This window comes from Cnephaeus nilssonii (genome assembly GCF_951640355.1).
Source record: "Cnephaeus nilssonii genome assembly, chromosome: 12".
Taxonomy (NCBI): Eukaryota; Metazoa; Chordata; class Mammalia; order Chiroptera; family Vespertilionidae; genus Cnephaeus; species Cnephaeus nilssonii.
Genome location: NC_137083.1, coordinates 23,071,969 through 23,095,007, shown reverse-complemented (window position 1 = coordinate 23,095,007; position 23,039 = coordinate 23,071,969). Strand labels below are relative to the sequence as shown.

At 41.6% G+C, this 23,039-nt stretch overlaps 1 protein-coding gene across 6 annotated transcripts in view; it reads right to left on the bottom strand.

Annotated features, from left to right (window-relative positions):
- ICA1 (islet cell autoantigen 1) overlaps positions 1–22,835 on the bottom strand; it is a 111,299-nt gene extending 88,464 nt beyond the window's left edge. For 2 of the 6 annotated variants that reach the window (XM_079785379.1, XM_079785383.1), the window contains exons 1-2: positions 22,703–22,835; positions 2,625–2,661 (exon numbers count right to left, since the gene is read on the bottom strand). In XM_079785379.1, the coding sequence (XP_079641505.1) occupies positions 2,625–2,641 (17 nt within the window). In that variant the 5' untranslated portion in view covers positions 2,642–2,661; positions 22,703–22,835. Of the gene's footprint in view, positions 1–2,624; positions 2,724–22,702 lie in introns of all 6 variants that reach the window. The other 4 variants (XM_079785380.1, XM_079785382.1, XM_079785381.1 and 1 more) reach the window with 3 other exon arrangements.
- Between the last annotated feature and the right edge of the window lie 204 nt (positions 22,836–23,039).

Sequence of the window (23,039 nt, the reverse complement as noted above, 5' to 3'; positions counted from 1 at the left end):
AGAAATGAAACAACTTTTGCAGGAAATTTTAGAAACTGAACCTCCACTACTGAGTGTGGATATCAGCAGGCAGGACACACCCCTGGTAGAAGTGGAGAAAGTGAGGCCAAGCCAGGCAGGGTGACTGGCTCAAGTCGATCGTGAGTCAGAGATAAAGCCGGACACCAAGGTTCTCTCCACTCCAGCATAATGGCCAACAATGAAGTGATGGCAGGAAAGCAGAGATAAGGTGCTGAAAAATAGCGTGCTTACCATCTGTCACAGAGGTGCCTAAAATAGTCAAACTCAGACTCAAGAGAGTAGAATGGTGGCTACCAGGGACTGGATGGGGCGAGGGGAGGGGATGGGAAATTGCTAGTCAGTGGTCATAAAGTTTTAATTATGTCAGACGAATAAATTCTAGAGATGCAACTTTGGGCCCAGAGTTAACAACACTGCATTGTACACTTAAAATGTTATTAAGAGGGTATAATCTCTTACCAAAGTTAAATAAAATTTAAGAACATTAAAAAAAATTACAGATTTCTGATGTTAAAACTGTAGTTTATTAAATATAAATGCTTAAAATACATTACATTCTTCTGGGGAAATATAGTGAAGATCAAATAAAAAAGAAATTAGAAAAAAATTGAGAAAATAATGGAATTCTGTAAAAGTGGCCAGAGTACCTCAAATATTGACAGAAAGTTTGCCATTGGGGCTGCATCCCTCCCCATGTTGTCTACACCCTCCCCCTGTCTGGAGGTCCTGCTCCAGAGGCTCACATAGGACCTCGGTGTCGCTCCTATACAGACAGGCGTCATGTTCTACCCCCTGCTACTGCCACTCAAAATATGCCAGGCCTGTGTCCCAAAACATGAGTTGCACATATCAAAATACCTGTATCTCAAAACCTGATGACTTATAATCTCCTTCCAGATAACATTTACAATTTTCAATTCACAGGTGTATTCTTAAAACGCCATAAGGGATTTCAGATGACTTTCTCAGCAAAGGTTATCTTTAGAGAGAGAAGTAGGACTGGAGGGACTTTCATGGTTTCTGCACTATTTAGAAGTTTCATTATGAGCTTACATAATAGGAAACGGGATAAAAATATCCATAATATTTACGTAAAAGATAGTCTTTCTATAGAGTGTGTATGTTAATAGACTGGAAGGATATAACCCCACCCCCCAAAACTATGGTTATTTCAGGGAATGGAATTTTCAAGAATGGGGAATCGGGTGGACTTCTTTGTATTGTGTCTCTCCCTGCCCCCCAAAGGTCATGGATTAACAGTAAAAATAATTCCATTTTGAAAAAAAACCAAAGGGACTTTAGAGATCTAGTGAAAACGCCTCACTCCACCCCCGGTCATTTAATAAATGAGAAAACTTCAGTTTTAAAAGGTTAAGAATATTGTCTGAAGTCTCACAGGATTAAAATCCAGGCCCCTGAATCCCAGTCCAGTGATCATTCCAATAGTCTCTGCAGCCCTTGTGTTCCACGAGCGAGCAGAGACGTGGTTGAGTAAGTGGGAGAAAGCCTTTGGGGAAGGGCCCACTTCTTGGGGCTCTGCCGTCTCTTATACAAGTGACTACCTACTTCCCTGAGCCCAGAGCCCACTGCCTCGGTGTGACAGCCTTCAGGAGGGTCACGGGATGGAACCATCCCCTTGTCTTAATGAGGTAGATGGAACAATTAAAAAAAATCTGACAGCTCTTACTTAGAAAGCTGTCAAATAAGGATACTCGGAGAAACTAAATCCCTTAGCCATTTATTAATCACCCTTTAAAACCCATTACATTTATTTTAAGAGATGCAAAAAGTTGACATTTTATATTAAAGAGAACTTAGATCTGATTGCTTCTCTACTGAGAGAGGGGGGATTAGAAAGTACATTCTCTGTTGTAATTAATTGTTCATTTGATCAATAAAAAATATGCACCACATTTTTCATGATACAAATTTAAGGTGGTAAAACAAGACAAAGATCTGCTTGCCTGGTGGGCCAAGGGTTCAAAAGGGTTCAGATACACTGCTTGAAACAGATCTGGAATTTATAAGATGTTACCCCTGCTGTTTAGATGTGTTATAGGCACTTAAGTGTTGGTGCTAACATTGCCATATGATTACCATGCCTATTTTATTCATCATCATTAATTCCAACAGTGATTGGCTCTTGAATGTTCATGAAGGTTGAAGTCATGAGTATAAATTAATGAGTCTGAGTTCCTAGTCATTCAATTTTATAGCTTGCCTACATAAAATTCCCTTATAACCCTAATATTAGAAGTTGTAAATAAGATAATGATCAAATAAATATACTAACTTTTTACATTTGAAGAAACGGTGGTAAGAAAAGCCAACATTAGATTCTCAAGAGAAAAGTTATATATAAATTTCTTAGAGAATACTCAATAGGTAAGAACTTACAATATTTTTGGTTACTTAGTTTCCATATTACATTTAATAGGGGTGTTGAACTTGACTATACCCAACATTGGAATAGGGACTAACAGGCTATTGTGGCTAATGTGACTATTGATTTTTCTATTCAATAGACATTTATTGAGCATATACTATGTGCTTTCCTCTTTCATTAGCCTCTCTCAATTCAAAAAAGGCAACAAATTACTTACCATTTGTGTCCTGACATGTTTCCTTCTTCTTTTTCTACTGTTGATGATTTGGGGAGAAGGGGCAGGGAAAAAGCATGAGAGGATAAGTTATATTAGAACCTGAAATAAAACAAATATGTTTAACAGTTACACACTATATTATAATTATATGTTAAATTGACACATAAAATTCCAATCTAAACCACTTCTAGCTGAATTTTAAGGGCCCAACACTACTATGCAATAACACTGTACACTGTTGCCAAGAATAGTTTATTTAAGTAACATGGAATAAATATCCCAAATGAAGTTTAACAAGTGAACAAGCAGGGTGAATGACAAAGGAAGGTTGTAGAAGACTACATAAAATGAGATCATATCATGCAAAGCAATATACTGTAACCGATTGAAGCATAGAAATATTATATAGTGAAGGTATAAAGAACTGCTTAGGAATAATGAACACTAAATTCCAGATAACAGTTACCACTGCAGTGGGGGGGGGGGGGGGCGCGGGGGAGGCTATTATTCAAGAGGCACATGCAGGGATTTCAACTATGCCTGCAGTGTTCTCTGTTAAGCTAGGTGGCAAGTATTGCATCCGTATGCCTCTTTAGAGATTTGAAATATTTCATAATCAGTATTTAAAAAACCTGAACCAGCCCATTGCAAAAACAAAAAACAAACAGAAAAAAGGGTAAAAAGGAGAAGAATGTATCTATTTCTGTTTTTACCAGCCTGATATTGTATTTTCATCTCATTCATAAATAAGGAAGTCACTTGATGCCTTTGCCCCTCACTCCATTTACCCCCCTCAGGGAGGGAGCCAACCAAAAGAGAGAGCAGAGCCAGCCAGCCCAGCCACACTTACCTACCAGTTACTAGAAAGAGTGGTGAACTCACTACCTAAGGGATGACCTCTGGCCAGACACGAACTGCTGGCTGCCAGAGTGAACGCTCAGTGTATGAATGCTTCTGGCTATGCCAACATAATCAATGCAATCCTTCCCCCTTTGCCTTAGAAAGGGTCCTGACAACTAGGACCCCTAAAATGATTAAAGTTTCCCAGGCTTTAAAAAAATGTGTTAATGGAACTAAATTGAGTGTTGAAATTCCAGGCTTCAGGTGAGAGGAAGGAGGACATTTTCTTCGAGTGACCAGATGCTGCTGGAATGACAGCAATCCTGTAATCAGCATCCCTCTTCCTCCTGGAGGGCATCCAGGTTTTGGATGAGTTGCTTTGGAAATGACATTCATGATGAGTAAGCCTTGCCCTCCACTCAGTAAATCGTGGAGAGGCCATGAACCTCCCACACAGCCTCACAGCAAGGACACATTTACTTTACTTAGCACAAAGCTTTCAACGAAATTTCTCATAAAAAAATACTGTTCAAGGAAATGAAATTATTATAGTCTTTCCTTAAGTTGGATTTCACCAGGAACTATTAGGATAATTAGTACTTCCTGATTAATATTTTTATTGCAGTAAAAAAAAAAAGATAAATTTATTCTCTTTAAAAATTTTTCCCCCATTGATTTTCAGAGAGTGTAAGGGAGGGGGTGGGGGGGGAGACAGAGAGACAGAGAAACATCGATGTGAGAGAGACACATCAATTGGTTGCCTCCTGTACACACCCTACTGGGGCTGGGGATCAAGCTTGCAGCCTAGGTATGTACCCTTGACCGGAATCAAACCCGTAACCCTTCAGTCCTCGGGCCAACGCTCTAACCACTAAGTCAAACCAGCTAGAACTATTTTAACAATTTTTAAGTGTATAGTACAGTATTGTTAACTATAACATTGTTGTACAACAGCTCTCCAGAACTTTTTCATCTTGCATGACGGATACTATATACCCCCTGAACAACTCCCTGCTTTCTCCTCCTCCAGCCCTAGTAATCACCATTCTACTTTCTGTTTCTGAGTTTGACTATCTTAGATATTTCATGTAAGTGGAATCATGCAGCCTTCGTCTTGTGATTGGCTTATTTCACTCAGAACAATGTTCTCAAGGTCCATCCATGTTCTAACATTTTTAAGGCTGAATAATATTCCATTGTATGTATGTAGCTACTTTTCTTTATCCATTCATTCACTGATGGACATTGAGGTGGCTTCCACATCTTGGCTATTGTGTATAATGCTGCAATAAACATGGGTGTGAAAATGTCTCTTTAAGATCCTGTTTTTATTTTTTTAAGATATGTACCAGAAGTGGGATTGCTAGGTCATACGGCAGTTCTATTTTTTATTTTGTGAAGAACCTTCATACTTTCCCCCACCGTGACTGCACCATTTTACAATCCTTCCAATAGGGATTCCAGGGTTCAAGCGTTCCAATTTCTCCACATCTTCACCAACACTTGTTATTTTCTGGATTTTTTTTTATAGCAGTCATCCTAATGGGTGTGAGGTGATATGTCATTGTGGTTTTTATTTGCATTTCCCTGATCATTAGTGTAGGTAACCATCTTTTCATATACTTATTGGCCATTTCTTCTTTGGAGAAATGTCTATTCAAATCCTTTGCCTATTTTCTAATTGGGTAACTTTTTGTTGTTATTGCATTATAGGAGTACTGGATAGTCTGGCTATTAACCCATTATCAGATATATGGTTTGCAAATATTTTCTCCCATTCAGTAAGTTGCCTTTTCACTGTTGAGGATTTCATTTGCTGCAACTTTTTGATAAGTTTTTGATCATTAAAAAATTTAACAATTTAAGTTCTTTGTCATAAAACCGATAATAAAATCACTGAGCACAATGCCCCTTTTACCAGGACTTCCAAGCTACTTCCAGACTATGACGCCATGTGGCAGTGTTCCCCAAGATATTGTTTACAGGCCATTTGCACTGGAACCTTTTGGAGTGTCAACATGTGGGTTCCTGGGCCCCATCCCTTACCTGCTGAACCAGAATCTCCGGGAACAGGTCTGAGAACCTGCATTTGTAACAGGCTTTGCAAGTGATTCTTTTTCTGTGTTTTTTTTTTTGGGGGGGGTCTTTTTTTGTTAATCTTTACCCAAGGATATTTTTCCATTAATTTTTAGATAGAGTGAAAGGGAGGGGGAGAGACAGAGAAAGAGAAACATCAATGTGAGAGAGAGACATCAAGACCTGACCAGGGCCAGGGATTGAACCTGCAACCGAGGTACCTGCTCTTGACCAGAATCAAACCCAGAACCCTTCAGTCTGCAGGCTGATAAGTGATGCCCCTGATAAGGGATGCCCCTGATAAGTCTACCCTCTAAGCCAAATCGGCTAGGGCTACAAGTGATTCATAAGCACATTAAAGTCTGAGTACCACAACTAAAAGGTACATAGGAAAATTTCTTTCTGGAAATTGATTTTTCTTAAATAAACTGCTGGGTTATATGCAACTTGAGCAAAGGGGTCATGGGTGGCAAAATCAACAGAACACATCTGAATGTCTCAGGACAAGGCAGCTGCAGCCAGAACTTGCATCTCCTTTAATGTATGTCTAGCCACATACACCAGGAACAATTAATAAACAATTTCCATATTTCCTGACAAAACCATCTCATTTTGCTCTAGCACTTCCTAAACCCACCGTGTCAAAATCAATACTTTAAAAAATCATTACAATTCTCACCCATTCATTCCTTCCAGTTCAGCAGTTTGGTTTATCAAACATACATTAAGCATCTAATTATTATGTGCCAGAAAACTTAACAGTCTAGATCGTCTCTGAACAATAGAAATATGAGCTACATATGTAATTTTAAGTGAACTAATAGCCATGTTAAATATAATATACTTTATTTAACCTAATATTTCTAAAACATTACTTCAACATGTAATCAATAAAAAACTACTAATGATATATTTTGCACTTGAGTTTTTATAACAAGTCTGAAATCAGGTGTGTGTTTTACACTTACAATACAAAGCCATTGAGCCTAGCCACTTTACGTGCTCAATGACCACATGTACTGAGTGGCTACTGTTTTGGACAGTGCAGACTGAACAGGAAAAACAGGCATATAAACGTAATTTCCAGCCTCACCAGACTCTTGACATTTGCAAGGGGCCCATAAACAGATCTTCATGAATCTGTAAATTTATAAATTCTGCTGTAAAAAATATCATTTCCCCTGTCAAGTACAATAAAGTCTATGATTAGCTAATACTTCAGTTCAGGATTCTGCAAAGGAAGCTATTGCTTCACTTCTGCCATGAGGCCCTTACAGAAGAAGCCCAGAATGAATGGGGTCATGTCTCCACCTTTCTAATGGCGCTTTCCAACGTTCAGCTTGTGGCCACCTTTCCTTGGGTGATAAGCAAAGAGGAGCAAGTTTCAGGTTGCTTATGGACTGTGAGTGCCATGTCAGAAAAAACAAAGGCACCAGTATTGTTAAATTCAGCATGACTTACCCACATGAGTGGCAGAAGAGTCAGTAATAATTAAGACCCGCTCAAAGAAGTAGGTGTCCAAGAGTTAACAGATCAATGAAAATCAAGTTCCTAATTTTGATGTAACAACTTTGAGGGTGGGTGGGGTGGGTGAGTGAGTGAGGAGCAGGCTAAGACAAGAAATAAAAGGGAAAGATGTCTCCCTGCTCAGAGGGGGTCGCTGTTGAGGTCAGCACCTCCTGCTTGGGTGACACTATGACCCCCGACCTAATTCTCTTAACACTTTTCCAGGCTGCACCTTGATGGGGATGCAATCCTTTGACCTCCTGCTGCAAGGCCAGGCATTAAAACCACAGCTGTTCCGGGCCACATCCATGTGACTGAGAGCCCAGCTTGCCCTGTGGGGAGAAGTGGGAGAACAGGGAAGAGGAACAGTCTGTTCAGATTTGGTACTGGGGTTCTGTGCAATAATTATGCTCATTTTTCCTCTTTGCTTTTCTTGCATGCTTGTGGTGGTGTCTTTTTTTCTTTTTTCTTACAGCATATAAGTTAAACATTGATATAATTTACATAATGATGCCCCTGATAAATAAGTCCAATACCCCCTGGACACCATAAGTACTTAATACAGTATTATTGATTATACTCTTGATGCTGTACTTTACATTCTTGTGACTATTTTTGTAATCACCCATTTGCACATATTAATCCCTTCATCTTTTTCACCCAGCCCGCCAACCCCCACCCCACCTCACAACCATCAGTCTCTTCTCTATATCTATGAGCTTGTTTCTGGTTTTTTTTTGTTTGTTTATTTTTTAGATTGTACATATAAAGTGAAATCATATGGTATTTGTCATTCTCTGTCTGACTTATTTCACTTGGCATAATACCCTCTAGGTCTATCCATGCTGCCCAAATGGTAAGATTTCATTATTTTTTATGACTAAGTAATATTCCATTGTAGATATGTACCACCTATTCTTTATTCAATTGTCCATCAGTGGACACCTAAGTTGATTCCATATTTTGGATATTGTAAATAATGCTGCAATGAATATGCATCTTTTCAAATTAGTTTTGGGGTTTTGGGGGGATAAGTACCCACAGTGAGATTGCTGGGTCATATGCTAGTTCTGTTTCTAATTTTTGAGGTACCTCCATACTGTTTTCCATAGGGGCTGCACCAATTTGCAATCCTACCAACAGGGCATGAGGGTTTCCTTTTCTCCACATCCTTGCCAACACTTATTGTTTATTGATTTATTGGTGATCATTTTATCCACCTATGTGGACAGGCTATAACTGTTCCACTTGATTTTATTTCCTATAACCACTGTAAAGCCATTTTGAACACAGTAGAGGTCAATACATAAGCAAAAGTTTTTCTAAATAACCCCAAAATATTTTTCCAAGTCTGCTAGGTTCACAGAATGCTAAAACAAGCCTGCTTTTAAAAAGTTTGCTGCATTGCTGCAAGGAAGAGAAGTTAGTCTGTCCTTGGCTGCCTTCAACTCTGATACTGAATTTTCTTCCTTGGAGATAGAACCTGGGCAAGTATTTTCATTCCATATAGGCTGCCTTCAGCAGCACTGAACATTTGTTCTGGCCCACTTATGGAGTTAGCTAATGGCGCCTCTGATTATTTTTGGGTTATGCAAAGAATCTAAAATTCTTCAGCCAACCCTTACTCATAGTAAAGGTAAGATCAGTAGCTACATTTCACCATATCACTACTCTAAACCCACAGAAATATTTCAGTATTTCTGAAACCACACTTCCTGTGTCCTATTTCTTGTGTAGTTTCATGTTTAAATTAATTGCCTTTCCAACATTAGCAGTAGAGTTTCTCTTCCATCAGTGAGCAGTTTTTCTGTTAGCTGGAGTACTAGCTGAAACTGAGTCCAGAATCCCTTTTTCTTGTATCTGTACTGAACATAAGGTGGAGTCTCTTGAATTGCAGATCTGAGCCACTGCCAAATTTGTCATTTTCCTCTCCAATTTATTCAAAATTGCTATTTTCTAACTAAAAGTTGTCACCATCTTAGAGCTCTTCAGTTCTGTTGTGCACACTAGCCTCCAGGTTTCTTTGGGAAGTGGACTATTCCCCCCCCAACCCCACAGGAAACATACTTTTTAAGAGAACAGAACAGAGTCTTACAGTATTATTGATATGAAGTGGTATATTTGAATCATCTCATAGTAAAATTACTCACTCCCAAACACCAGCTTCATGGCACCACACATCACTGAATAAGATGCCAATCTGTTCACATTTCAACATCCCTGAACCTAGAATGTGTCCTACACTTGATATCTGGTCAACTGTTTGGCTGTCATTTTTTTTTTTCTTTGTGGAACATAAAATGGTAAAAGATCCCATGAGCAATGTGTTGTTGTTTTTTTATATTTGATGAAATACAGAAAAATTGCTTAAAATTAATCCTCAGTAAAATTATACATCACTACACACCACTAACTTTTGGGGCCATTTGTGTATAACCAAAAGGGAGAATCTGAAGTCAGGAAATGCCAAGTGTTACCTGATACACAATGGGTGCCATGACAAGGAAGGCGCTCAGGGTTAGAGGAAGAGAGAGGAAAAGGCACAGAGCTGGCTTCCTACATGGCTTTGGGGCTGAGTTTCTAAGAATCAGCAGTGACTGGCCATGTGAAGGTTAAGCATACATGCATATATGTGAGTGGTGGGGGGTGGTATTATTCCAGGCAGAGAGAAAGCAATGAACAAATTCTTCCACAGTAAAACTGCATGGTGTATGCATACAACCAACCACAAGCAGATGTGCATTCCCATAACTTTAAGAAAGATGATGTGACTGGGGAGACATAGGGGCCAATCTGTGTTGTCACTTGCAGCATTTAGATTTGGCAGCCACGGGAGGGGTAGATGCTCAATGCTGTTTATTTCACATATAGTGAACACCTTCTATGCCCTCTCTAGAGAGTTCATTTTTGGCTATCCATAACAAATGTTGGGAACCTGTGGCATGTCTCTTAGACTTAGCTTCCAATTGCACGACACTAACTTTTATAATTTCCTGCTAGTTCCATATTCTTGTTATTTCAGAGGTTAACTTCATCTAGAAATGTTGCCCGTTTTCAGTATTTTGTTTTGTCATTGGGTTTATTTCTCTGGTGCAACCTCGGATTTTGCAAGTTACATAATGTAGAGCCTAGAGGAAATTGAGACACAATCAAATGAAGCCCCTTCCTTTTCAGAAGGGGCCCTGTGGTCAGGAGAGATCACAAGGGGTCTGAGAGAACAAAACCAGCCAACTTCGAGCAGAGCTTCCATGCAGGCTGCTGATGGCTTGCCCAACGAACAGAGGAAATGCAAATCTGTCAGTGGTTCTAGCTACCGAGTTTTAAAATAATGTTTGAATGTTTCTTTTCATTTTTCCCCTCAAATTTATATCTAGTCACTTTCCCTTATGTCAACAATGAGTTTTTTTAAAATTTCCCGTAAGTGTGTTCAAGTATAAATGTTAAAACAGTTTCAGTAGAAACAACCCTCCAGGTATAATCAGCTATACTTTTTTTTTTTTTAATATTGATTCATCAGATTGTTCACACATTTGAAAAAAAGAGATCCCTATGGAAGATGGGAAGTTAAATTATCTTCCATCCTTTCAAAAGCTACCTGTTAAAGGTATGTAATTTTAACTAGCTTTTATGTTTTTCCCATCTCTCAAATATCACATAGCCTTTCCCTTCAGATTTTGTTAAGGCTATGATTACTTGAGTATTCCATATAACTTTAAAGGGATTCTGTTTCTCATTGAGTTTTGTCTTCAACAGTTATTTTTTGACATTTCATAAATTCACAAGCAAAAGTGAAGCATGATCATGCTTTAATTTTGTGAATCATACTTTAATTCTATGAGTCAGCAAATCTTACAAGAAGAAAACAGAATTCTAACCTTATTCAAGGCAGCTAAAAGATGGATGAGTTTTTATTTAGACCCTACACATGTAAGTCACTGTTAAAATCTGAATTTTAAAGGATCATTTCATTTACATTTTGAAACAGCTCAGGTATTACATTGGCATTAATTCAGTTTAATGATGCCCTAAATCTATTAAAATCATATCCCCAAAGTAAATATTTTTAATACCAATTTAACTTGTCTCCCTATATGCTGCTCAATGGAAAATAAAAGCCAGTAAACCCATGGCCATGCCACAAACTTCTGCCTCCTCCAAGGCACTCCACCCATCTGGCCTTTGCTTATCTGTAACTGAATAGAGTAGGCTAGCTGACATCTAGAATGCCCTCAGTCACAAAAACTACAACGCTACTTTTTAATTACTTGTAGAGACATGTATATATAAGAGAAAGTTTAGAGATGATGAACACATCTTTTTCTAAAGATGAAGAGATTGGGATTCCAAAAATGGAGCAAATGCATCCAAGACCAGGTTAAAGATCAAGTTCAGAGGAGTCTCGGCCTCTATCCTAAGGGATGTTTCTCAAAGGAAAATATCAAACATGACATCTCATATTCTAAGAAGCTAAAACAAAATAGCCAAGATAGCCTCTAAAAGGTTTTCCTCCTTAACATTAAAATCAGTTAAAAATATTACGTCCCCACAAACAAATTAAAAACAAAATAAACCACATACAACTCAGATGGCTCACAAGGGGCACAGTCTACATTTTGCTTGCCCTTCTTTCTCCTATTTAAAGCCCTGCTTGCAAAGGGTGTTCAAGTGTTAATTTTGTGGTACAACAAAAATCTTGGCAACAATATCAAAGAAGCCGGCATGTGAAAACAAGAAATCTCCAAGACATTTACAAGAACAAATGACATTAAATGGATTAGAAGACTGGAAATACAAAAAGAACAAATGGGCTATTTTTTTGCTAAAGAAGAGATTATTAAAAAAAACACACGAAACAAAACTTGGTCAATGGGGAAAAAAGGAGACATATACTACTATTTGTAATACTTTAAACAATGAAATAAAATTTAAAAAAAACTTAAAAACCTTGCTGTGTAAATTATATTAACTTTTAATTGTATTTAGGTTGGATTACATAACTTTCAAATGTCCATCAGAATTTAGCATATGGATTTTAATCTCTAGTACATATGGTGGCTTTTTCTCTAAAAGCTTAACTTCAAAAGTTGACAAATCAAGGAATATCCTACTCAGACAAATGTCTCAATCAGCTTCAAGAACATACAATGGAGTAAAGATAGTCTATTCAATAAATGGTGCTGGGAAAATTGGATATATACATGCAAAAAAAATGAAACTAGACCACTGTCTTACACCTTGCACAAGAATAAAGTCAAAATGAATTAAAGACTTAAATATTACTCAAAATCCTATAAGAAAACATAGGCAGTTAAATCTCAGACATATCTCGTAGAAATATTTTTTCTGATAATCTCCTCAGGCAAGGGAAACAAAGGAAAAAATAGACAAATGGGACTACATCAAACTAAAAATTTTTTGCACAGCAAAGGAAACCATCAACAAAATGAAAAGGGAACCCACTGAATGAGAGAACATATTCATAAATGATATATCTGATAAGGGGTTAATATCCAAAATTTATAGAGAATTTATAAAACTCAACACCAAAAAAGCAAACAATCCAATTAAAAAATGGGCAAGGGACCTGAATAGACACTTCTCCAAAGAGGACATACAGACGGTCGATAGACATAAAAAAAGATGCACAATATCACAAATCATCAGAGAAATGCAAATTAAAACCACAATGAGATATCACATCATACCAGTCAGAATGGCTATGATCAATAAAATCAATAAACAACAAAGCTCCGAGGATGTGGAGAAAAGGGAACCCTCATGCACTGTTGGTAGGAATGCAGATGGGTGTAGCTACTGTGGAATGCAGTATGGAGGTACCTCAAAAATTTAAAAATGGAACTGCTTTATGACCCAGTGATTCTACTTCTGGGAATATATCCAAAGAAACCCTAAACATTAATTCAAAAGAATGTATGCACACTATGTTCATTGCATTATTTAGAATAACCAAGATTTGGAAGCAGCTTAAGTGTCCATCAGTGGAAAAGTGGATAAAAAGTTGTGGTACATTTACACAAAGGAAATCTAACCTTTTGGGATAGCATGGATGGACATGGAGAGCAACTATGCTAAGTGAAATAAGCCAGTCAGAGAAAGACAAGTACCATATGATTTCACTTATATGTGGAATCTAATTAACAAAATACATTAACAAGCAAAATAGAATCAGACTCATAGATATAGAGAACAGATTGACAGCTGTTAGAGGGGCAAAGGTTTGGGGGTTTTGTGAAAAAGGTGACGGGATCAAGCACAAAAACTAAAACAAAAAACTCAAAGATAGACAAACAGTATGGGAAAGAGGTGTGGGGGAGGTAGTTGAGGGGTAAAGGGAGGATAAATGGTGGTAGAAGAGTCTTCACTTACGGTAATGAACACACAATCCAATATACAGATATGATGTATTATAGAATTGAAACCAATATAATTTTATTCACCAATGTCACCCCAATAAGTTCAATAAAAATATATATATACACCTACAAATACAAAATATATACATACATTATATTGCATGTATTTTATATGCAAATATATAGAAATAAATGAATAGTTACCAATATTACAGACATGATGGGGGGGGGGGAAATTGTGTGAATACAGTGACCACAACTCCATGAAATTACACATTAGCATAATGTCATCAATCAAGATAATTATAGAGACGCTTGTTTACAACGTTCTTTTCCCTTTTCTTGATTTTTTACAAGGTTCTTTTTCTTTAAAGTTAAATTCATAATAACGCATCTTAAAGAAATGATCAAATAATTGTTATGCCTCCACAGGATCACTCAATGCTTGGAGAGAATTTGTAGATCATTTAATCTAATCTCCTGTTTTCATAGAAGAGGGACTTGAGACCCAGGACTGAAGAAAATTTCCCAAGGCACCGAGGACGCCTTTTTCACCCGTATTAAATTACTGGAGAACACAGACACCAACATGTGCTTTATCAAATGTCTACGCTGTACACAGGTCCTGCAAACAAACCACCAGGGCTCCTTGCTCTGGAAATGGCATGGATCCAAGGACTTGCCTTGGTAAAGCTGTGGTCACTAAATCATGCTTGAGCTTTGGCTGACTTAAGAGCAAGGTATGGGGGCAACCCAGACAGGGGAGGGAGAGCAAAAAGAGGACCTTAAAATAACAGTCAGCAGCAAAGGGAAGCAGCCGGCAAGAGAAAGCACTGCCAAGAGAAAGCACTGCGCTTTCGTGCACCCGGGCTGAGAGAGCCACCTACACCTATCTATACCGGGTCATCAGTTGGTGTTATGTGAGAACTCATAAAAGATCCCTTTTCCAGGTTCTCTCTACTTTCTTAGGCAAGAACCTTATAGGATTAAATAGCAGCAATGCCTGGAGTGAATAGGCAGAAGATGGTTATTTTATGAAGATCAGGAAAGACAGGGCTATCCATCAGGCATATACCTGGCGAGGCAGGGAGAATAAGTCAAGAGGATCTAAAAGGCACAGAGCTCCAGGTCAGGAGTGCAGAGAGAGCAGGAAGCAGGAAGGGGGAGTGGTCTGGCACCAATGCAAAGTTTACTCATTTCACAATGATGCCCGTGCTGCCTATGGCAACAATGAGGAATGAGCATTAGCTGCAAGGACACTCAACCCCTGGCCTTCAGGGAGCAGCAGGGGGAAGATAACTCCCCAGGGTGCTGGTGACCAGGCTCCCTCCTCATGCGCTGCAGGGAATTCTGGCCCTGGGCATTGCACTGGCACCTTCTCCCACAGCTTCCACTCCTCGTGTACCACTGCTAACTTCTTTGGAACTTTCTAGCACCATGACTATAACTGCTGCTGTTCACTTCTTTCCCGACTGAAGGGATGGATCTCACCCCCTTGCCCCTTCCCACCTTAATCCATCTATTATCCCTTCTCTTTCAAGTTATTATCAACCTCTCTTTCTGCCCTCAACCCATATTCTTCAACCTCTTAATTCCTCCAGTTACCATCTTCTTCCTTCACTTTGCAGAGTTCTAAGCCCACCATACCAGAGAGAGTTTCTCACCATGAGCCCAAATTAGGTGCTCATTTCACTTGACCTTCGACTAAGCCCCCCTCCTTGATTTCTCAAAAAATACTATCTCTGCTTTTGCTATATTTTCTATTTTCTTTGTTAGTTCCTCTTCCTCTATACTCACATCTCAAATATCAGAAATTGATAAGGTCCCAATCTTGGTTATCTTCCACTACACTTTACTTGCTCCCTCTAGGTGATTTGTTCCGTGGCTTCAACCAACAGCTGTATGCCAATGAGTTCCAGGATTAAACATCTCTCCAGAGATTACAATAGGGAAATGGAAAGGTGGGTCTGATGCTCTGGAGAAGTGTTTAAGTTTCTATACCCTATGGCAGTGGTCAGCAAACTGCGGCTCGCGAGCCACATGCGGCTCTTTGGCCCCTTGAGTGTGGCTCTTCCACAAAATACCATGGCCTGGGCAAGTCTATTTTGAAGAAGTGGCATTAGAAGAAGTTTAAGTTTAAAAAATTTGGCTCTCAAAAGAAATTTCAATCGTTGTACGGTTGATATTTGGCTCTGTTGACTAATGAGTTTACCGACCACTGTCCTATGGCAATCTTCACCTGGATATCCCACAGGTACTTCAAAGTCAGCACATCTAAAACTAAACCTATCTCCCTCTAGTTCTACCCCCAAAGTGATCTTATGGTCCCTATGTTAATTACCAGCATGAACTCCACTGAGTGGCCCAAACTGAAAACTTAACTTCTCTCTCATCTTTTGTAGCCCGTCTCCAAGTTCTCTCCATTCTACCTCTTAAAAAGCTGTTAATTACATCTTCTCCTTTCTATATTCACATCCAGGACTTAAGTCTAGGCCTTCAGAGGCCACACTATCCCTGTATCTGCCATTCCCATCTTTTATACTACCGTCTGAACTATTATAATTTGCAAGTCAAATTATACCACCCTCCTACCAGAAAAAATTCTAAACTTCTTGGCAAAAACCCAAGCCCCTTCACATTCTGGCCCACTTTCCAAAAAAGTTCACTATATCCCATCCACAGAACTATTCCTCTGGTCATTTCAGAATGCTGGAGCTTTCCTGAATACACTATGCCACTTGCAAAGCTTCCTTCCACCTGAAATGCCCTCACCCCATTTATCCAGTTAGCCAATTTATACCTTACTGCTAGACTCTCCTCAAATGTCACCTCCTCCATGAAGCCTTCCCCAACCCAACACCCGCCCAGCCACCCTGTCTTCATCACTGAGAATTAACTACTCCATGCTGGTGGTACCCTGTACTCCCATTACTCTTCTGCAGTCAGTTAATTACATCTGCATCTCCTGCACTAGACTGTAAGGCCCAAGAAGGCAGGGACCCTAACTGGGTCCCTTCCACCAAGCAAAGTACCTGAAACAGCAGGCCTCAGTAAATATGTGATGGACGAAGGCGATAATTATGCACTACCATTTACAGAGCACTTCATATGTGTGAAGCACTTAACCCCATTATCTCATCCCCACACCACCACCACGAAGGGGATACCACCCCCTTTTGCAATTGAGGGGGGGAAAAAGGGTAAAAATGTGAAGGGTTTAAGAACTACAAATTGGTGGTCACGAACAGCCATGGGGATGTAAAGCACACCACAGTAAATAGTCAATAACCTTGTAACAACTATGTGCAGTCCCAGTTGGGTGCTTGAAATATCGGGGAACACTTTTCAAAGTATATGATCGCCTAACCACTGTGCGCTACATCTGAAATTAATTACAAAATAATATTGAATGTAAACTGTAATTGAAAAGTAATTTTTTTTTAAAAGGAAAAGAAAAGCTTAGAAAGGTGAAGTAGTTCGCCCAAAGTCAACAACTAGCAAATTCAGATCTGCTTTTGGCACCTGCGCTCCTTTTTTTAACCACTCCTTTCTACTCCTGGAGGAAAGAGATGGATAATGGGCTCTGTTTCTATACATACAATCTCTCCTAATCACAGGCTCAGGCCCTGTGTTAGCCCCACATCCATTACCACCAGGGTGCTCATGAACAGCAAATCCTTGCTGATGGACTCCTGGTGGCTATCAGGGTTCCAACCAATAGGGAGAGGGGGGGACCATATACCCCAGTGAGCTCCTTGGTCTCTGGCTAAGGATGCACTCCCCAGAAACACACAGAGAAGGCTGGATTTCCTCTAAGTACCTTCAGGTTTCCTACATTAGTGTCCAAGCCCTATTCTGGGAACAGAGAAGTGGGCGTGAGGGATGATAATAAGTAATGGAAGAGATTTTTAATGCTCGCCCTGGGAAAGTAGCTGCAATACTTCTACAGTCACTCCTTGTACAAATGCTCTCACCACCTAGCATGAGAGAACATTTCCACATTCAGTCTAGACTCTTGGGGTTAGCAATATACCATTAGCTATATAATCAGTGGGCCTTCACTGAACACATATACCTCGTGTCTCCCAACCCACAGTATTGTGCTGCATTCAGTTGTCTTTTTCAATCATTTTCAAATACATTAATTTTATGTATTTTCTGTTGAATGCATTCTAAAATTGGCCTCTTCAATTTCTCTAATTCTAATGACAATATCACTCCCCTATTTTTCCATTAGGAACTCTACCACCACCAGGACTATTCAGCATGTAAGTGAAATCACTCCTTTGCTTACCCTGAATAATATATTTAATCCTCTCAAATCACAGATGATTTGAACTTGCCCAAGGTCACTCAGCTAATAAGATTTACACACGCACACTGGACTCCAGACATGAGGACTCTTTGCCAGTATTCTCCCACCTGTATTCTCTCCCTTTGTACCCCTGCATACTGTGTTGGGAAGTCTTTCTCTCCATTCCCAACCCTTTTCACCTGCCAAATTCCTATTGGTCCTTTAAAACTCAGCTCGAGGGTCCCCTCTTCCATGAACCTTCTCAGGTTTTCTCTGCTCTCTCCCCAACCTGGGAGGGGTGCCTCTGGCGTGGGCTTCACCCCTCTCTGTTTTTGTTGAAATGTAACTATCAGCTGCCTTCTCCATTACTAGGCTCTAGGATCCTCTGGAGCAGGGTAGGGTCTGGGTCTTGTCTTGGGATTCCCAGTACCAATCCAGTGCATGGCACATGGCATGGACACAACAAATGCTTGCTGAAATCTGAGTGGTGACCCTGCTCCTCTGATTTGGCCAAAGGCCTGGTGAATGATGTCATCTGACTTAGCAAGAGAGATTTCTCATCCGGAGCAATACCGTTTTCCCAGTTTTCCACGAACTCATTCTCTCACTAGGCTTATCCTGGGACACGTAGTTACCATTAGTTGAGGATCTAACACTTCTCAGACATTTAGATGACTGCATCGTGCACATAATGCTTATCCTGACAACACTGCCGAGTAGACATAATCCTCATTTTCTGAGTGAAGTTCAAAATCAGTTATCCTACGTAACTTGTCTATAGTCGCCTAGAAGGAAGGTTTTGTGTTAAAGGCATGTATTAAATGCCCTATTATGTATAGTCATTTCTGTCCTGGAGAGAGTCATTAATATTTAAAATTACTTACACACACATAGAGTGCATATACTTGGATGCTGAAGTAGTGAAAGCATGGTCAACTAGGATTCGTAGAGGTTCAAGGTGCTTCTACCATATGCATTATCCATGGCATTTTATGCAGGTTGGCTTTATTTTTTATCAGGTAAATAGGGATTATAATACCTACTCACATAAAAGGGGGCTGACTATGCAGCTTTCTCAAAAAAGAGGGCCTTGGCCCATTTTAGAGCCCTATGTTAGATAAAGAGCTTGGTGTACTGTTTCTCAGAGTGTGGAAGGACCCTGGACATCAAAGCCACCTGAGGTGCTAACAGGAGGAGGTGGGAGAAGCCACCTGGGAATCCACATTTAACAAGCTCCAAATGATTCTACTGGACAGAAAAGATTTATAAATGCCACGTTACAACAATGCTTCTCAAACTTTAGTGCACTAGTACCACGGTCGGCAAACTGTGGCTCGCGAGCCACATGCAGCTCTTTGGCCCCTTGAGTGTGGCTCTTCCACAAAATACCACGGCCTGGGCGAGTATATTTTGAAGAAGTGGCATTAGAAGAAGTTTAAAAAAATTGGCTCTCAAAAGAAATTTCAATCGTTGTACTGTTGAGATTTGGCTCTGTTGACTAATGAGTTTGCCGACCACTGCACTAGTACATGTGACTCACTTGGGGATCTTGTTAAAATGCAGATTCAAATTCAGTGAGCCTGGTGGGCAACTTGAGATTCTGCACCTCCAACAAGCTCCAAGGGGAAGCCAGTGTTGCTGATCTATGAATCACATGAGAGGCAGGGGTTTGTAAGATCTATCCGCACTGGAATAAATTAGCATTGCTTTGTTTCTGGACCACAGATTGTATTCCCCAACTTCAGAAGTATTCCAGAAAGCCCAAACTCTCAGTATCAGTACAAAAATCACCTGAACTACTGACAACCAAACTGAACAGCTTCCCTCTTGCCAAGGGAAAAGCAGTAGCATCCTTTTCAGATACAGACAGCACATATGTTTCGTAAGTGAAAAAATAATTCATTGCTACTACTTGAGTCCTATTTACTGTGCAAAGCATCTACCTAATAAAAGAGTAACATGCTAATTGACCGTACCTTCACAACGCCCACCAGTCAATCAGCAGTATGCAAATTAACCCAACAAAGATGGTGGGTTAATTTGCATACACAGGCACCTAGCGGCCAGGATGGGGCGGGGATGCTTGATCATCGCCATGGAGACAATGCAGGCGGTCCGCACCAGCTGCTCCTGGCCTCTGGGCAGCATGGGAAGGCAGAAAGGTTGCTCCGGCCAGAGCGAAGGTGGTGCTGGCAGCCAGGGGAACGAAGGCCCATTCTTGCACAAATCTTCATTTGTGCATCGGGCCACTAGTTTTCTATAAATGTGAAAAATTAATAAACAGAAACCTCATTTAGAGAACCCACACAGATGTCATTCAACAACACTACTGACCCCAACAGGAGACATAACTTCTGACAGGAAGTGATACTATTTTACTACCTCAGCAGGAGAAAGAAGAGTCTTCCTCACCCAATAGCAGCTCAGCCAATGGGAGGCTGCTATAAGTCAATTAAAAGTCACTATCCTTCAAACTTTCAGTTCCCTCCAGTGGACTCTTCATTTACAACAGTTCCTCCCAAGTCTATAAAAGAGCATTCCTCTCCTTTGTTTCTCTGGACTTAGGAGTGGTTTGCCATTAGACCTCATGCCCTGAATTGCAATTCTTTGTTGTTCCTGAATAAACCCATTTTCTAGAGAAATACCTGGCTATTGGTTAAAGGCCAACATATATTATCTTTACTCCCCACCACAACACCACAAGGTGAATATTCTTGCTCTATAGATAGGGAAATGATGTAGAGAGCTTACGTAACTTGCTCAAGGTCACGTGGCTAATTATTTTTATGGTTGGGGTACCAATCCTGCTCCATTAGGATCCAAAGCCTGTCTGCACATCCTCCACGATGCTAGATATGATTGTGGTATAAAATGTGACAGCTTGGGGGTGGGGGGAATTGGGGAGAAAAGTTTTCCCTGTAGCAGTCTGCATTTAAAGCTCTGTTGAGGCAGATTCTAGACGGGAGTGGGGATGGGAGTGGGGATGGGAATAAGGCTAATTAATTGGTAACCTCTGTTATCTAATGAACAAAAACATGCAGACAGCAAACCTGTCCATGGTTCCCATAAATCTGACAATGCAGATGGAGTAAAAAGTGCACTAGTGACCAGTGCACTGATCTAAATGTTGCCACCTCCCTTCAGGCTTCTAGCTGTGAAGCTCAACTAGTAAAGAGCAAAAATTCTCTCTGATCCACCTGGGCCTACTAATGTCCCCACCTTCTCCTGTATGAGGTTTCTGTAACCTTCATGTCAACACAGGTTGTCGCTGCCATGTCATTGCACAGTGGCCACACCTCCCTGCTTCTGATAAAACTGCCTATACCTGAAAAAAATGTACCGTTTAGTTAAAAAGTTTTCTTGCAGGTAACAACATTTTCTGTATTTTTCACAGAATTGACATGGAGAGAGAAATGCTCAGAGAAACATAAAGATGCTGAAAACTGTCATTTTCCAAAGATCTTTTAACTTTACTATAAATAATATAAATATTTATCTATATAATGCAAAAAAAGATACATTTAGAAAGCCACATCTCTTACAACTAAATATATATGTATATGATGGTCTAAAAACCAGTGGCATTTGAACTATTAAGGATTCTAAACTGAGTTTGCCTCTATGGTATATACATGATGTTTCAAAAATAAAAACTGAAACCTAAAGAGAAGCTGGTTTAAAAGCATAATTAGAATGTCTGTGTATTTTCAATCAAAGGTAAGAAACTGAGTCTGGAGCATTAATTTCAGACCAATAAAGCTTTTTCCTATTTCACTTCCCAACCCCCAGGAACAGTCCAGATCTCAGGTCATCTAAAACTGAAAGTCAACGGAAACCAATTTGAGATTTTTCTGACAGACTTGACTGAAATGTTTGGACACGAACATGTCTGCAATGAGTCATAATATATAGGGCCTTCATGGCTCATGCCTTCTCCTGTGCCTGGCTCCCTACACCAATACCGTTCTCACACCAGCTGCGGCTCGGTTTTCCAGGCCCCGAACGTTTCTATAAAGTTACCAGATCGCAGTGACTAAGGCGGCCACCCAGCGCCTCTCTCATACCGATTTCTTCTGCTACCTACACAGCCCGGTTCTCTTCCTAAACGAGGACTCTCCCCAGCCGGGCAGCGAATGCCTTTCACCTGCCAAAGGGCGCAGTACTTGGAAGACCCCAAAGAAAAGCTGCGGGGCCTAGGGAGCACTCCAGGTACAAAGTGGGAACGATTCACGGGGAGTCGTTCTGGGTTGAGGCCCATAATAACAGGATATGCTCGCTTCTGGAGGAAGCAGGAGCTGCCATAGCCCCGGGTCAGGAAAGGAGGAGTCAGCAGCACCCAAAGGAAACGGGCGCGCCAGGGTGGGCAGGGACCCGGCTTGCTTAGCGTCTCTGGTTCCAGTCGGGTCCGAGGCTGGCGACCACCTCGTTTGCAGGGCACCAAGCTCAGACCTCCCGGCACCAGTGGCCACCAAGCGGTACCCAGCTGCTCCCTGCCACCTCCGCCAAAGATGGGTACAGGGGTGAAGAGACCCGGCACACGCCAGGCGCCGCGGCAGGTGAACTCGTCACCAAGTCAGCCCCGGAGGCGAGGACCTGGAGATCCCGCAGCGGCCGGGAGGCGAGGCACGGGGCGGGTTGGGTGGGCGGCGCGGGAGGGGGTGCCGCCTGCGCTGGGGCGAGAGATGGGGCGGGAGCCCGGAACGCTCCCCTCCGCTCCCCGGGGGCTGACGCGCGCTCCCCGGGCGCGCACCCGCCGGATCTTCCCAGGCCCCGGGGAGCCGGCGGGGGAGGGGAAGGGGCTTGAGCCGTCCCCGCCAGGGGATCCGCGGCTGGAGAAGGCGACTCGCCCGTCACCCGCCGCCCACGCAGGGCAGCGCCGGCAGTCCCAGGCGGGCGCCCCCGACCGCCCCAGCGGCCGGCCGACTCCCGCCGCAGCCCGCAGCCCGCCCGCCCGGCGCGCCCCAACCCCGGCCCCGGAGGGCAGGTACCTCGGTGCCCCGGCCCCCAGGAGCCTCCCGGCCGAGAACGGAGCGTCCCTCCGGCTCCCTCATCCGACGTCAGCGTCAGCAGCAGGCGAGGGAAGGGGCGGGGGAGCGCGGGAGCCGGCCCTTCCTGCGGCGGCGGCCGCCAGCCGGAATGGCAACCCGCGGAGCCCCGGCGCCGAGGCGCAGCTCAGCTCAGCGCAGCGCAGCGGCCGGGGGGTGCGCGCGCCGGGATGGGGCACCGCCACCTCCCCCCCTCCCAATCTCTCCCCTTCTGAGAGGCCCGGTGGTGGGCTAGCCCTCCCAGCGGGACCCCGGGATCTGGATGAAGGAGGGGGCCCTG